The 18,117-nt window shown below is 43.2% G+C and overlaps 1 protein-coding gene across 1 annotated transcript; it reads right to left on the reverse strand.

Moving 5' to 3' along the window:
• Positions 1–7,853: 7,853 nt before the first annotated feature.
• si:dkey-171c9.3 (uncharacterized) lies at positions 7,854–14,733 on the reverse strand. Its single transcript, XM_023970118.2, has 2 exons — positions 14,658–14,733; positions 7,854–9,898 (listed from the first exon to the last, which is right to left on the reverse strand). Exons 1-2 carry the CDS (start codon positions 14,658–14,660, stop codon positions 8,507–8,509), a joined length of 1,395 nt encoding a protein of 464 aa, XP_023825886.1. The 5' UTR covers positions 14,661–14,733; the 3' UTR covers positions 7,854–8,506.
• Positions 14,734–18,117: the final 3,384 nt, after the last annotated feature.

Here is an 18,117-nt window from a genome sequence, read left to right on the forward strand (position 1 = left end):
GTGAGTGAGTGAGTGAGTGAGTGAGTGAGTGAGTGAGTGAGTGAGTGAGTGAGTGAGTGAGTGAGTGAGTGAGTGAGTGTGTGAGAGAGGGAGAGAAGTGCTTGCTTGCTCTACTGGGCAATTCCACAGTAACAGAGTGATACTGAGACTCAGATTTTACCCTTTAAAATGTATGTCAAACAAAAACACATGATTGCAAAGTTWAATAAATCATAGAACTCTATGCACAAGGACTACCTTAAATAATTTCCACGGAAAATGTAACAAAAACACATTTACTTGAACAGTGCACATGCAAAGTTCGGTAACAAGGAAGGTTTGTGCTGTTTCTGCCATCATTTTGTTACCAAACGTTGCATCTGTACCTCGTGCATAGAGTTGTATGGTTTGTTTAACTTTGCAATCACCTATTTTTCCATCCAGGCAGTTTACAGGTGAAATACAGTGCGAACACACACTCCTTTTTGTCTGTATAGTAACACATGTGGATTACATACATTGATAATTTTCTGCAGTCCCAGTTGCACAGTAGATAGGCTACCACTACACTATCCACTGGGTACACGCTTGTTGAATCAACGTTGTTGAAGACTACGCTTCTGAAACTCTGTGCATGTATCCGTCTATATATCCTCTTTGTATATATATTTCGCATGTGTGTATGTTTCTGCCTATGTGTGTGTGTATGTTCCTGTCCGTATTGTGTCCCGCGGAAGGGGCTGCCCGTGGCCAAATGTGGGAGGCAAAAGTTCACAATCTACATTCCTGCCATGTTAGATATCTGAGTTGGGGGAATACATCAGACACACACGCGCGCACGCATGCACGCAGGCAGGCAGAAACACACCTCAGCCAAACATGCGCGCACACACACGCACACACACACACAAAAACATACCTTAGCCACACACACACACACACCGGACGCACACAGTGCCGTTTGTAGGCATAACCGACATAAGCAGCTACCCCGCTAGGGGGCCCCCCAACTCAAAAAGTATTTTCAGCTTACTGTTAGTTAGTTAGTATAGTAGAATACACAACGTGCAATTTGGAAATTTGGTAGTGTATCAGCAGTTTTTCTCTTTTTACTGTATGTCAGTCACTGACAGTCACTCAATTAGCCCATGTCAGCACTTTATAGATTGCTAGGTAAATTAGTCTAGCCAGCAATCTAAACCTTCTAGTAATCATGGCTGAATTACTGACCAGACACACAAGACCCTGACCTCTAGGGGGCCCCCATTGATTTTGTTAGTCACTCTCACTGCGATATCAAATGAACATGGCATGCACAATATATACAAAAGTATGTGAACACCCCTTCAAATGAGTGGATTTGGCTATTTCAGCCACACCCGTTGCTGACAGGTGTATAAAATCGACCACACAGTCATGCAATCTCCATTGGCATTAGAATGGCCTTACTGGAGAGCTCAGTGACTTTCAACGTGGCAATATCATAGGATGCCACCTTTCCAACAAATCAGTTCTTCAAATGTCTGCCCCGCTAGAGCTGCCACGGTCAACTGTAAGTGCTGTTATTGTGAAGTGGAAATGTCTAAAAGCAACAACGGCTCAGCAGTGAAGTGGTAGGCCACACAAGCGCACAGAATGGGGACCACCGAGTGCTGAAGCACATAGCGCATAAAAAATCTTCTGTCCTCGGTTCCAACTCTCACTACCAAGTTCCAAACTGCATCAGGAAAAAATGTCAGCACAATAACTGTTCGTATTGAGCTTCATGACATGGGTTTCCATGGCCGAGCAGCTGCAAACAAGCCTAAGATCACTATGRGCGATGCCAAGTGTCGGTCGGAGTGGTGTAAAGCTCGTCGCCATTGAACTCTGGAGCAGTGGAAAAGCATTCTCTGGAGTGATGACTCACACTTCACCATCTGGCTGTCCAATGGACGAATCTGAGTTTGGCGGATGCCAGGAGAACGCTACCTGCCCAAATGCATAGTGCCAACTGTAAAGTTTGGTGGAGGAGGAATAATAGTCTGTTTCTGGCTAGGCCCCTTAGTTCCAGTGAAGGGAAATAATTGTATACATGTTTTAACCCTTTTCTCCCCAACTTCATGATATCCAATTGGTAGTTACAGTCTTGTCCCATCGCTGCAACTCACGTACTGACTAGGGAAAGGCGAATATCGAGAGCCATGTGTCCTCCAGAACACGACCCTGCTAAGCCGCACTGCTTCTTGACACACTACTCGCTTATCCCAGAAGCCAGCCTCACCAATGTGTCAGAAGAAACACTGTACGACTGGTGACCGTGTCAGCATGCATGCTCCCGGCCCACCACAGGAGTCGCTAGAGAGCAATGGGACAAGGACATCCCGGCCGGCCATAGCTAGGTTGCAATGGAGCCCGCTTAGCCTGGAATAGCTAACGAACATTTCCAGCACTGTAGAAGCTCTGTTTATTACGCACTTGTTCAGGACAGTATTAACAATCCGAAGTTCCAATGCGGCTATGCTTAAAACACAAATCTCAATTCTGTGCAAATTTATGGAGAATTTTTTTTGTCTTTCTCAACGACGCCTTGTCATCTGTCCCTATCTGGATGGCCTGTGCTACCTGGAACTTGCCTGCCAAGGAAACCGAAGGCAGCAGCATGCTGCTAAGCAGACGGGAGTAACTGTGAGAGGTTCGGAGCAGATTGACATCAAAAATAATAGCTTAGCTGCACRGGTGCCTGATCTACCTGCGCCATCATCAAGTCAAAAATCAAATTAKATTTTATTTGTCACATACACATGGTTGGCAGATGTTTAAGCGAGTGTAGTGAAATGCTTGTGCTTCTAGTTCCAAACCATGCAGTAATATCTAATAAGTAATCTAACAATTTCACAACAACTACCTTATACACACAAGTGTAAAGGAATGACTAAGAATATGTACATAAAAATATTTRGATGAGCGATGGCCAAACGGCATAGGCAAGATGCAGTAGATGGTATAGAGTKCAGTATATACATATAAGATGGAGTAATGTAGGTTATGTAAATATTATATAAAGTGGCATTGTTTAAAGTGGCTAGTGATACATTTTTTACATCCAATTTTTTATTATTAAAGTGGCTAGAGATTGAGTCAGTATGTTGGCAGCAGCCACTAAATGTTAGTGATGGCTGTTTAACAGTCTGATGGCCTTGAGACAGAAGCTGTTTTTCAGTCTCTCGATCCCAGCTTTGATGCACCTGTACTGACCTCGCCTTCTGGATGATAGCGGGGTGAACAGGCAGTAGCACGGGTGGTTGTTGTTGTCCTTGATGATCTTTTTGGCCTTCCTGTGACATCGGGTGGTGTAGGTGTCCTGGAGGGCAGGTAGTTTGCCCCCGGAGATGCGTTGTGCAGACCTCACTACCCTCTGGAGAGCCTTCCGGTTGTGGGCGGAGCAGTTGCCGTATCAGGCGGTGATACAGCCCGACAGGATGCTCTCGATTGTGCATCTGTAAAAGTTTGTGAGTGTTTTTGATGACAAGTCAACTTTTTTCAGCCTCCTGAGGTTGAAGAGGCGCTTCTGCAACTTCTTCACCACGCTGTCTGTGTGGGTGGACCATTTCAGTTTGTCCGTGATATGTACGCCGAGGATCTTAAAACTTTCCACCTTCCACTACTGTCCCAACGATGTGGATAGGGGGGTGCTCCCTCTGCTGTTTCCTGAAGTCCACGATCATCTCCTTTGTTTTGTTGACATTGAGTGTGAGGTTATTTTCCTGACCCCACACTCCGAGGGACCTCACCTCCTCCCTGTAGGCCGTCTCGTCATTGTTGGTTATCAAGCCTACCACTGTAGTGTTGTCTGCAAACTTGATGATTGAGTTGGCGGCGTGCATGGCCACGCATTCATGGGTGAACAGGGAGTACAGGAGAGGGCTGAGAACACATCCTTGTGTGGCCCCAGTGTTGAGGATCAGCTGGGTGGAGATGTTGTTTCCTACCCTCACCACCTGGGGGCAGCCTGTCAGGACTCCAGGACCCAGTTGCACAGGGCGGGGTCGAGACCCAGGGTGGGTCTAGGGTGTCAGGTAGGGTGGAGGTGATATGGTCCTTGACTAGTCTCTCAAAGCACTTCATGATGACGGAAGTGAGTGCTACGGGGGATAGTCATTTAGCTCAGCTACCTTAGCTTTCTTGGGAACAGGAACAATGGTGGCCCTCTTGAAGCATGTGGGAACAGCAGACTGGGATAAGGATTGATTGAATATGTCTGTAAACACACCAGCCAGCTAGTCTGCGCATGCTCTGAGGACGCGGCTAGGGATCCCGTCTTTGCCGGCAGCCTTGCAAGGGTTAACATGTTTAAATGTTTTACTCATGGTGGCTGCAGTGAAGGAGAGCCCACAGGTTTTGGTAGCGGGCCGTGTCGGTGGCACTGTATTGTCCTAAAAGCGAGCAAAGAATTTGTTAAGTTTGTCTGGGAGCAAGAKATTGTGGTCCGCGACGGGACTGGTTTTATTTTTGTAGTCCGTGATTGACTGTAGACCCTGCCACATACCTCTCGTGTCTGAGCCGTTGAATTGTGACTCTACTTTGCCTCTATACTGACGCTTAGCTTGTTTGATTGCCTTGCGGAGGGAATAGCTACACTGTTTGTTTTCGGTCATGTTTCCGGTCGCCTTCGCACTTTCAGTTTTGCGCGAATGCTACCATCAATCCACGGTTTCTGGTTGGGGAAGGTTTTAATAGACGCTGTGGGTACACCATCACTGATGCACTTGCTAATATTAGCTCACCGAATCAGCGTATTCATCAATGTTATTGTCTGACGCTATGCGGAACATATCCCAGTCCACGTGATCGAAGCAATCTTGAAGCGTGGGATCCGATTGGTCGGACCAGCGTTGAARAGACCTGAGCACAGGCGTTTCCTGTTTTAGTTTCTGTCTATAGGCTGGGAGCAACAAAATGGAGTCGTGGTCAGATTTTCCGAAAGGAGGGCAGGGGAGGGCTTTGTATGCGTAGCGAAAGTTAGAATAACAATGATCCAGGGTTTTACCAGCCCGGGTCGCGCATTCGATATGCTGATAAATTTTAGGGAGCCTTGTTTTCAGATTAGCCTTGTTAAAATCCCCAGCTACAATAAATGCAGCCTCAGGATATGTGGTTTCCAGTTTACATAAAGTCCAATGAAGTTCTTTCAGGGCCGTCGATTTGTCTGCTTGGGGGGATATACACGACTGTGATTATAATCAAAGATAATTATCTTGGTAGATAATGCGGTCGGCGTTTGATTGTATGGAATTCTAGGTCAGGTTAACAAAATTACTTGAGTTCCTGTATGTTGTTATGATCACACCACGTCTCGTTAATAATAAGGCATACACCCCCGCCCTTCTTCTTACCAGAAAGATGTTTCTTTCTGTCGGCGCGGTGCGTGAAGAAACCAGGTGGCTGTACCGACTCTGACAACATATCCCGAGTGAGCCATGTTTCTGTGAAACAAAGAACGTTACAATCTCTGTCTCTCTGGAAGGCAACCTTTGCTCGGATTTCATCTACCTTGTTGTCAAGAGACTGGACATTGGCGAGTAGTGTACTCGGGAGCGGTGCGCGATGTGCCCGTCCACGGAGCCTGACCAGAAGACCGCTCCATCTGCGGCGCCGTTGTTTTGGGTCGCCGGCTGGAATCCGATCCATTGTCAGGGGTTGTGGACCAAACAGAGGATCTGCTTCGGGAAAGTCGTATTCCTGGTCGTAATGTTGGTGAGTTGACGTTGCTCTTATCTCCAATAGTTCCTTCCGGATGTATGTAATAAAACTTAAGATTTCCTGGGGTAGCAATGTAAGAAAAATACATTAAAAAACMAAATACTGCATAGTGTCCTAGGAACGCGAAGCAAGGCGGCCATCTCTGTCAGCGCCGGAAGTTGCTGGGATTGCCTGTGTCTGCGATGGTGGTGCTGACTCCAACTCCAGCAGAGGCTTCGTTAACGGGTTGGGCTCCTTTTCCTCTCTCTGGATCTGACGGGGCACTACCTGCAGTGGGAGGTCTGGACCTTTRGCCGGGAGCAGCGCGCGTACACTTTCCTGCTTCCCGTGGGCCCGTGAAAAACTCAACTAATTGTGTAAGAGGTGGGACTGGGCGGATTTCGCCATTCCCTTCTCTGGCAGTTGTATTGGGCAATTCAATAGTGAGAAATGTCTTAGTCCCTGAAGCAAAAGTACAGGACATCAATAAGCTGTTCCCAAACATTTTAAACCAGCATCAGGAAACTGAATCAATCATAATTCATGTTTGATGCAATGACATTATGAAGGGCAGCTCATAACAGCTGAAGATGGATTTTAAATTACTGATTGGGTAACTGTTTGACCCCCAACAAACGCCCCATCATATCTGTCCCGCTGCCCTCCCTAAATCGTGGCATTGAACGGTTCAGCAGACTTTTAGCACTCCATAACTGGCTACGAGACTATTGCAGCTCTGTAAGTGTATCATTTATTGACGATGTTGATACCTTCTGGAAACAAAGCTCGTATTATAAGGAGAATGGGACTTAAGACTACCCCAGAAATCACTCCTTTCAAAGGTGCCCCTATTCCTTAGAGCTAAGCAAAAAAGAGATATTGACCCAAGATGCGTGACACGGAGCGCCTGCTACTTCTGGTCAGAAGAAACAGAAACGAATATCACAAGTCCACTACAGGTTAACTTAACTGATTCAACTGCAACCCAGGAGTTTGGATTTCACACTAAAATCACTTGTTTTTCTAGTCAGAGTTTTCTTGTCGTCTCAATATGCTCCTTTCTCCACCCAAACACACACACACACACACACACACACACACACACACACACCACACACACACACCACACACACACACACACACACACACACACACACACACACACACACACACACACACACACACACACACCACACCCCTAACACAAGCTCAAAGAGAGAAAAAATCACACACACTGACCTCATCCTTACTCCCACTCTCTCCCAGGGCCGGGTTAAGAAATCATAAACCAGGGGGCTTCTTTTTTTTAATAGAAGTGGGGTGTATTTTCCTGGCATGGCTTAGATCCACTAGTAGAATCTATGCCAAGGTGCATTGAAGCTGTTCTGGCAGCTTGTTGTGGCGTAACACCCTTTTAAGACACTTGTTGTTTTCTTAATTTTGGCAGATACCTGTATGTGCTTGTAATAAAACTTAATCCACAGTTATTTTTGACCCTTTGTGGCTAGATTATTCTCTTTGGTGTATTTTGAACATTGAGAGCGTGCTCCTGTGGTTGGATAATTTTTTTATTATAATACAGTATATTTGGGCCCAGTACGTGCTTGGGCCCAGGCACTGACTCATACAATTCACCAGTCACATATTTATTAAGCATTTTGTATTTACTGTTATTAACCTTTCCACCTTCCCTGTAGCATACAATCAAACCGGTGTGATTAGAACACGTATTTGGAAACTTAAATTTCGAATCACGCAACAATCAGAATTTGAGCTGGCCACACTTTTTTTCAGAAACTATTTACACAAACACAGTCCTTACAAAGTTATGTCCAGAATGTGAACAGTTTATTTTTGGATGCAATGTTCAGACATTCACAGAAGTAGCTACAGCATAACACAATCATCCAAACCGGATAAATGTAGGKTACATTTGTCCTAGCGCTAACTGAGGAAAGATTGATATATCACAAGCGGTCATATTTTTATAACTCTCGGCTGACAGAAACTACAAAATGAATTAGCTAATAGCAATTACTATTTATAATTAATCACATCATGGGTGAGCGAAATAATTGAGTAAAACACTTTCTAGAAATCGAAAGTAATCCGGTGATGGGTAGTTTGTGCGCCCCGACATGCTTGTTTTTTTTGCATCAACCAAAGATAATAAGAGGTGACAAGATGAGATTGGTCTGTTTATAGTATGCATATTGAAGGGGGTGAAATGGACTACTTCTATGTGAATTAATGAAGAGGCAAACATTGTCAATTTTCTCTTTCAGTTCAAGTTATGGTTCAGGTTCACGTGCACGACAACATTGTCTGACCACTAACTCTAACCTTGTGGCAGGGAATATTGTCAGAAAGCAATTATACATAAACAATGCATTCTTCATTTTGTGTTTAGGTTATAGCCCATGTACATCAACCTCATCGGTTCTGGCAATAGTAGCATGTCATTTTGACCACTAACTCCAACCTTGTGGCAATATCATCAGAAGTTAGCAAATTCAAAGTCCATTCCTAATTAGGTCTATAGCTCATGTAAACATCAAGGTCATCAGTTTTGACATTACCAACTGTTTTCCATCTCCAACACTTTCTTCAGGAGCTGTTTATTACTCTAATGTCGCCCTCTTGGGGTCAGTTAGTTTTTTTACCACCAGGCCGTCCAACACTGTCCAACCAGCCTGGAAAACGACATATATTCCCTATATAGTGCATTACTTTTGACCAGAGATTTGGTCAATAGTAGTCCACCATACAGGGAGTAGGGTGTAATTTGGGATGCAACCCTGGAGAGCTACATACACTGCTTCCTGGAGGCTTCCATTACACAACACCTCACCACAGCTCGGGCCAAGTCTTCAGCATAGGATTGACTGATTACAGAGGTTGGCGAGTGGGCTGGAGGGTGGGCTGTGTTGGTGGTCAGATCCAGATCCATCTCATTGGTTTTGGGTGAACAAAGTTGGATGCTGGATGACTGGTTGGGATTGGTTGGATAGGGATAGACAATTAGATGAGCCTCAGGGTCCATTGGGTTTGGTTCCCTTCTCCCTATCTGCTCCTGCCGGAGAACCAGGGAGTCATGGAGAGAGGCTGCCTTCTGCGCTTCCCATCCCAGGGAGAGTGCATCTGAGACCAGCCTTCCAACGTACTTCCTCAGCCTCACCTCACTCATGGAGGATGTGATGATTTGATCAACCATTTGATCACATATCAGAGAGAGGTTGTCAATATTTGTCATGTTATTTGTCATCCAGGTGGTGATCTCATCAGAGAGTGCATCCACATATAGTGCATCCACAAATGCCATCAGCTTGGCTCTCCTTCCATGGGGTCCTCGCTCTTCATAACCGTCCATCAAAATACCTGTTGGTAAATCAATCTCTTCCTCTTCTTTCCAAACTTCCTCTCTTTCAGAACACTCTAGAGAAAGAGAGCTCCACAGACGCCCCATGAAATCCTCCCCCTCCCGGTTGTCCTCAACCTCCCCCACAGTCTCCAATGCGAGCCCCTCCTCGCTGTGCTTTTCCTTAGGGGTAGGGGGAGGGGGAGAGGGGAGGAACTCTTTAGCCAAACGCCCCTTTAGTTTTTGGGTAAAGCTAGCCCTGCTCTGGACCATCTCTGGGAAAAGAGGGGTGGTTGGGGGGGCATCTGGGTAGTCCAGTGATCCCACTGTAGGAAGCCCTGACTGGGGTAAGAAGGAGCAGTAGGAGTGGGTGTGCTTGGAGGGTTGTGAAGTGGAGGTGGATGATCCAGAGCTGTGGGACTTGATGGTCACATTGGGATTATATTGAGGTTTCTCACCGTTGCCACTCATCTCTGTGTGCATATGAACCTCCCCATGTCTTGTATTGTGTAGTCCCTGCTCCCTTCTATCTGAGGATGGGCTGGGGTTGGAATATGACCAAGATCTTGTATTAGACCAAAAGATCTCACTTCTAATTGCTTCCTTCAAGGCAGCTGTGATGGCCAGAGAGGCTAACTTCTCAGCCAGTCTCTCTTGGACTGGAGGACACCCGGATGAGGACTCATATGTAGCTGAGTATATTATGTCTTCAGCCATGGTGTGGGCGAAACAGTGAATGGTTCTTTCATTGTCTGGGCTGGGATCTAGAACCTTCAGGCTCACACTTTCTGGACTGGGTTCTGGAACTTTCTGGACCCCATTCAATACCTCCATTGGAACCTGTTAATAAAAAATAAAAATCCAAAAGACACATTTAGTTTGAGTTTATTGTACACATTTGGGAGCTAAGAGCTGTATTGTGGTACACAGTTACATTCTTTTTTATTTATTTTTACTTCAAGTTCAGGGGGGTAAAGTACTAAAGTAAAAATACTTTAAAGTCCTACTTAAGTAGTTTTTTGGGGTGTCTGTAGTTTAGTTTACTACTTATATTTTTGACWACTTTTACTTTTACTTCACTACATTCCTAAATAAAATAATGTACTTTTTACTCCATATATTTTGCCTGACACCCAAAAGTACTCATTTTGATTCCTTAGCAGGACAGGAAAATTGTCCAATTCACACACTTATCAAGAGAACATCCATGGACATCGCTACTGCCTTTTGATCTGGRGGACTCACTAAACAGAAATTATTATTTGTGAATTGTGTTGGAGTATGTCCCTGGCTATCTGTAGATTAAAAAAGAAAAACATTTTGTTGTTTGGTTTGCTTAAGAAGCTATTTCAAATGATCTTTACTTTTACCGGGTGATTTTCACTTTTGCTTGAGTCATTTTCTATTAAGGTATCTGTACTTTTACTCAAGTATGACAATTGGATACTTTTTCCACCACTGTTCAAGTTTAAGTTTATGTTGTCTGTGTGTTCATGTGTTTCTAACGTCACAGACTAGAGTAGGGTTGGGAAAATTCAGTGGTTGGAAACCACAGCCAGTGTGTATGTGTGTTGTGCGTGAAAAAGACAGAGGTTGGAAACCCACTGCGAGCCAGCCAATCACCACAGCTGTCAAGGTTCCAGGAAGTCAGTGAGTCACATGACAGACTGACAGGAATTGCAGTTTTATTTAGATCAGAGATGAAAGAGAAACCGTTTGGCTTTGTTCTTCAGTCTTTTACTGTGGTTGAATGTCTGACTTTATAAGAGATTCTATGATACATTGTAAAGCCAATACCTACTCTCTCTGCCTTTGCATGCTCTACAATATTAGGCTACTACAAGAAAGTGAGAAAAAAGATTTACAAAGTTAGACTAGAAGACCTTTATTATCCCAAACTTGGGAAATTCGATTGGCATTTTAAGCTTCACAACATCACCAAGTACGTTTAGATAACTATGAGTACTAGGAAACATTTCACATCACTTACCTTAACTTACAAGTACAAAAAAAACGATTAAAACGCTCTTGGCTTTCTCACTGCCAGAGCATGTCTATAACACATAATTGAACTGGCACAAAGTCAAGGCGTTTATTCCCGTCTATGTTATTACAGAGAACTGACCTGAAACCCAGGATGTGTTTTGATAGGTGATGGAAGTGTGAGTGTTGGATAATTTGACAGATGAAATACAGCTCAATAAAGGATAGTTCACAGTGGCAACAGTGTGTCAGGGTGTTCTAATGGATAACTGCATCCACATGTGAAATGTATTTGGTTTGAATGTGTGTGCAGTGGTGTGTGCAGTGGAGGCTCTTCAGAGGAGGAAGGGGAGGACCCATCCTCCTCAATGAATTTCATAAAAATAAAAAGTTATCATTTTTAGATAAACTATACTAAATATATTCCCATGTCACCAAATAATATTTAAAAACACACTGTTTTGCAATGAAGGTCTACAGTAGCCTCAACAGCACTAGGGTAGCACCATGGTGTAGCCGGAGGACAGCTAGCTTCCGTCCTCCTCTGGGTACATTGACTTCAATACAAAACCTAGGATCTCACCCCCTTCCATAACTTACAAAGTAATTATGACAACTTCTGGAGGATGTCCTCCAAGATATCAGAGCCCTTGCAGCATGAACTGACATGTTGTCCACACAAGCAAAGGATCAGAGAATGAATATTTTACATTATTTTACTTAACCTTTATTTAACTAGGCAAGTCAGTTAAGAACAAAGTCCTATTTACAATGACAGCCTACCCCGGACGACGCTGGGCCAATTGTGCACCGGCCAATGGGACTCCCAATCACAGCCAATAGTGATACAGCCTGAAATTGAACCAGGGTCTGTAGTGATGTCTCTAGCACTGAGATGCAGTGCCTTAGACCGATGCACCACTCGAGAGCCCCATGAATTTAGTACTGAAAGCATAAGCTACTGCTAGCTAGCACTGCAGTGCATAAAATTTGGTGAGTAGTTGACTTAAAGAGAGAGAAAGACAATACTTGAAGAGTTTTGAACAAATAAAACATTTTAAATGAAGGAGAAGCAAGAGAAAGATTGTCATTTCTTTTCACTTTCAGTTTCACTTACTTAGCTAGCAAATGCAGCTAGATAGTTTAGCATACTCAAAACACTCCGCTCAAAGAGAGGAATGCTATGTTAGCTAGCTGACTATGACTATCCAACAAAACATTGGGAATTTTCCAAGGAAAGGTACATTTTTGGTTTTACAAATGTATTGCCAATGGGGCCTGCCGGTGTAACTGCTAAACTGCTATCTGACTATGCACTGTAAAGTTAGTGCATGATTGTAGCAGGTTTACTAACGCATTAGTCCTATTAGCTATGCTGACTATGATGTTACTTTAGCTAATATGGTGACAACGATGTAGGCTGTGTGTAGCAGTTATGATATGGTTTGGCTTGGAACGTTTTTTTTGCTTGATCACATAGAGCTGATGTGTTGTGCATTGGATTCCACAAACGAAGGGAAAGGGTGAGAGGAGGAGAGTGCATAGATGCGAGAAGGAATACAAGGTGGCTGCTATGAATGTGAACTGTGTTTACGTGTGACCAGAGGTGTATTCGTTCCGCCGATTCTGTTGAAAAACGTTTCTTAAACGGAAGCAAACGGAACGAAAAGGGGATAAACATACCTGACTTTGTCCAATATAAACTCTCATTTTCAACTTTTGGACTAATGATTACACCCTAGATCAGCTAGATGCAGTCTAGAGTGTGCAAGGCGGTATTGAATGTCCGTCCATGTCTGTCCATGTGTCACTGTCTGTCACCTCAATATTTTCTCTCGACCTGTGTGCACCTACATTGTAACTTTTTATTCATAGGCTAGGTTGTAGCAACCTCATGAGTATCATATAGTAGCATAAACCTAGCGATGTAACATTGAACTGGGTGAATGGAACATGAATGACAGTCATTCAATATGCTGTAATAGAAATAAGGCCATGCTCATAAAAAATACAAAWTGTCCRCCCTAATCTTAAACGGCACTGACCACCACTATGTGTGTGTGTTCTATYTGTGCGTGTGTATCTGTGTGTGTGCGATTATAGTTTATTATCCAAGGCTAAAACACACGCCTCTGCCTACCAAACATAGATGATGCTATACGAAAACAGGGGTATATTTTTACTAAACAATTACAGTCTCCAGATACAGTATGATGTTATACTAATACTAATCAGTTCTGTTCAGAAGGGTGAATGTGAGTCCCAAATGGCTCCCTATTCCCTATATAGTGCACTACTTTTGACCAAAGTCTTACGCAGACAGAGCAGATGTAGAGCGAAGTAATGTGGAACCAATCAGACAGACAGGGATATCTCTTTGGCTATTCAGACACGAGGAGGTAGGCACAGGCTTCTCCCCAAATGGCACCTTATTTCCTATGTAGTGCATTACTTCTGACAAGAGTACTACAGGCCCTGTTAAAAAGTAATGCACCATGTACAGAATAGGGTGCCAAATATCTTGCATGCTCCAAAAAATATATWTTTTTAATGATTTTATCCTAATACAATATTTTGTTTAAAAAATAAAGTACTTCGTAAAGTTAATTASCGTTGACCTTAACAAGGGCCACAGGACCAGTGGAAGCAAAATATCCCAATAACATCAAAGATGCACCACCACATTTTACCGTAAGTTTGAGGTCATTTTGTGCATTTGCTTATTTTAATTTTTTGTTGTTGTTGCCAACGAGCTCTATTTTCATGTCATCTGACCATAGCACCGTCTGCAGTTTGATAAACGGCATTGGCACTTGGATTGGAACCGGTGCTATGGTCAAATGACATGAACATAGAGCTATTTTTCCACGCACACCAGTAGTGGGTTTGGCATTGAAAAACAGATCTGGTGGTTGATCTTTGATGTTATTGGGCTATTTTACTTCCACTGGTCCTGAGGCCCTTGCTAAGGTCAACAGCATCATGAATTTTACCAATTACCAGGACATTTCAGCCAAAAACCTGGTTACCTCTGCCAGGAGGCTGACACTTGGCCGCTAGTGGATCTTCCAGCAAAGCAATAACCGCAAGCACTAATCAAAATCCACAAAAAATGGTTAATTGACCACAAAATCAACATTTCAGTCTCCGGACTTGACCCCATTAAAAATGTGGTTTGAATTGAAAAGGGCAGTCCATAATAGCTGACAAAGGATATTAAGGATCTGGAAACATTCTGTATGGAGGAATGGTCTAAGATCCCTCCCAACGTGTTCTCCAATCTCATAAAACATTTTTAGAAAAAGACTCAGTGTCATTATCCTTGCCATTGAAGACAGGGGTGCCAATAATTTGTATTACATGTTAAGAAAAATCTCTTTCTTTGAGAAATTGTATTAGCATAAAATAATATAATTTCCTTTTTCTGAGCATGCAATATAACTCAGTATTTGTATTTCTTTTATACTGTCTTTTTGTTTATCTTTATCAAGGGTGCAAAAAATGATGGACCTGACTGTATATTATTTCTATAAATAAAGGATAGATAAATTAGGAGATTGGAGAAGAGACAGTAAAGATAGTAAAGAAAACCTTTTTAGGCCTGTAGGCTACTCACCATTTTCTATCTGCAAAAGAAGCGTCAGGCAAGAGAAGACAAGACAGGTTTGCTGTAGCTGAGATGCAAATGGCCATGATGAGGAAATAGGTATACTGTTATGAGCATATACTCACTTCCTGTGTGTGTAATATGAGACGGAGATATGAGAGCGAGTGAGAGCGAGATATTAAAAGGTTTCTAATGGTTTCTAACCCTTTCTTTCTAATGCAAAATAATTATAGCACATGAAATTTGTTCACAGAACCCTAGGAACTTTTTGTAATATGAATTTGACTTTCAAATAGGAGTGTTTCAACAGTAAAAAAATATATAGGCAGTAACTGCTTTTCCAAAAGATTGGAGCTTGTCCGAAATAATTTTGAGTTTTATCATGTCAATTAACTCATGGCATTCCTGGATTACTCATTACACTTATAAAGTCAGATTTAATCAACAAAAATTGTAGTCAGTTAAAAAAAGGTTAAGGGTGCTGTGTAGGTAAATATCTGTCTGTCTTGGCAAAATCACCAGGTAATGCTTGTTGTAGGGGATATCATGGCGACATTGACTAGCTAAGCTCATGCGCAGAAACACGGCATTGGGTCTAACGGTCGTTGTGCAGGCCGTCAAATCAAAGGCACTCCTTCGATATGAAGTTGTTTTTGAAGAAAACATGTTCAGCTACTTAAGACATTGGCTCGAATCTAGGTTGAGGCTTTKGATTTTGAGAAAATTAACAACTAAGGAATACTTTTTCTGTTTTCTCTTTGACTTCTCAAACCCCAAACCGCGGCCTGGTCTGCTTGATCTGTTGCACAAGCCATCCCAGAAGTCTCATTATGTTGTCCCTCTGTGTTTAGAAATGCTGTGGTTAAAATCAGAGCAGAACTCTCGCAAAAATAAGCTCAATGTGTTCCAATGGGTTTATTTTGGACCCTAAGCTTGTGCTACCTTCCCACCTTTGAGACAATGACTCCGATTGTTAGGGCGGAGACATGAGCATCTTGTCATTATATACAGATTTCTGTTAATTAAAATGATATTTTCAGAAATATGCTATGTAGAGCAAGCGCCTCTCCGACATTCAGAATATGGAGCCACGTCGGCTCTATTCATGGTTTTCTACCTGAAACGTTTGCAACTGAACGTGACACTGATCTTGTGAAAGAAAGCAAAACCAGAGACAGTACAGTCCTGTTGKAAAACGTATTATGCAGAACTCCCACAAAAGCTGCCTGCAGGAAACTACTACTACAACGCAAAAACCTCAACAAACACCAGCAAGCTCCAATTAGTTGCTAAAAAATAGACAATTCTAAAAGGCTCCGCCACCTAACAAGAGCATCATAGCGGAGCGCTGATAGGCTAACTAGCAATACATTTCAACCAATCGAAGTGCGCTTGTTTGAAATGAAAAAATATTGCGGTAGCTTTTAATAAAGAATAYCATCAAGACGAAGCAGCTGCTTTATAAGTGGAAGGCACTGTTGAGRGATACATCCCAAGTGGTCCGTGCTGATTGTACGGAGATTGTGACAGCCGTATAAATGGCATCCCTTGAGAAAGCAAGAACAAGATGTACGTCAGGAGAAGTGCTGTATTATCATAAGGAGACGTATACTTGGAATACGGAGGAGGAATGGAGGGAAAAAGAGAGGCGAGGAGGTCTAAGAGAGAGAGGGAGGAAGACGGTGAGCTTGAGTCAGTTAAAAATGGCGGGGAAAAGGGAGATGATTTGTTAAAGAAGAATGGTATAAAGTGTCAGCAGAGTGATTTGAAGACAGGAMGAGAAATGGAAGTGAATGAGGGCAAAGTATTGGAGGTGGTAGGTGTGGTGAAGTTCTCGGAGCCCGAGGCTTGCACCGAGGGTCAGGATAAAGATGAGTCTGTGACAGTAGGACTGACATTTTTGGAAAAAGTGGACCCTTGCCTTTTGGCTGATCCAATTGTGGTGTCAGGGTTGGTGAAAACAGAGTTMGATACTGTGGAATCGGTGAGGGTTACCAGAAGTGGTCTTGTGATAATTGTTTGTGTTTCTGCTGGTCAGAGGGAGAAGGRGCTCTGCGTTAAACGAACGGGGGCKAGAAATATGAATTGTTTCACTCTCAAAAAAAGGGTGCTTTTGAAACTAGTGATTACTGGGGTAGCAGTAAATGTAAAAGTTGACCAACTGAAGGGGYAGATTCCCGGTGTTTGTGATGATCGTCGTTTGGTGCAACGCAGACAGGGTGGCGAGAGTGGTGAAACAGAAGAGCCATTGTCTGTTCTTTTGCGTTTTGATGTTGAGTCTTTGCCCGTCAAATGGATGTTAGGTTATATAASTTATCCTGTACGAGCTTTTGTGCCYAATACATTACGTTGTTARAGGTGTCAAGCTTATGGGCATGTGGTAGCAGTGTGTAGGAGGGAGGTTACTAGCTGTGAGAAGTGTGCAGAAGGGCATGAGACAAAGGAATGTGTAGCATTGGGGAAAGTAGTGGTATGTGTTAAGTGTAGGGGTGCCCATTGGGGCTGGAGATCAGAAATATCCCGTGCGAGAAAGGCAGGTTGAGGTTTCCAGGCTTAGAGTATTGCAGAAGTTGTCATATGCTGAGGCAGTGAAGAAAGTAGAGGAGATGGGTCAAGGGGGAGGGATCCTGAGAGGAGTGGTGTGAGTAGTAGATCTGTATCAGTACAGAGGGATAGGCCAACAAGTGATATATGTTTCAGTAAGATTGGATTTGTAACGGCAGCCTTCCTCCTCTTCGTCTGAAGAGGAGGTGTAGCAGGGATCGGACCAAGACGCAGCGTATTCCGTGTTCAACATGATTTAATAAAGAGACAATAACGTGAACACTTACAAATACAAAATAARAAACGTGGCAAAACTGAAACAGTCCTATCTGGTGCAATGAACACAAAGACAGAAGACAACCACCCACAAATCCCAACACAAAACAGGCTACCTTAATATGGCTCCCAATCAGAGACAATGACAAACACCTGCCTCTGATTGAGAACCATATTAGGCCAAACAACAAACCCAACATAGAAACACAAAACATAGAATGCCCACCCAGCTCACGTCCTGACCAACAGTAAAACAAGGAAAACACAAAAGAACTATGGTCAGAACGTGACAGGATTTTTATAATTTATAGCAATGTTATCAACTGTACTGCAGGGATGTCGCAGAAAATTMAGGTTTTGGTGGCAGCTGCAGAGAGGTATCTGGGTGTGCGAGACTTGACATCAGAAGAGTTACAGGGTGAGATGGGAAAGATGGTGCCAACAGAGAGGGCCACCTCGCTTCTTGTCCTTAGGAACCTTTGCAGTATTTTTTTTTTWWATGTATTATTTATTATGTATTTGTATAATTTTTTTGTTAGCCCAGCAAATCTTAAGTGTTATTACATACAGCCGGGAAGAACTATTGGATATCAGAGCGACGTCAACTTATCAGCACTACGACCAGGAATACGACTTTCCGAAAGTGGAT

This window comes from Salvelinus sp. IW2-2015, linkage group LG3, assembly GCF_002910315.2.
Source record: "Salvelinus sp. IW2-2015 linkage group LG3, ASM291031v2, whole genome shotgun sequence".
In the NCBI taxonomy this organism is placed as follows: Eukaryota; Metazoa; Chordata; class Actinopteri; order Salmoniformes; family Salmonidae; genus Salvelinus; species Salvelinus sp. IW2-2015.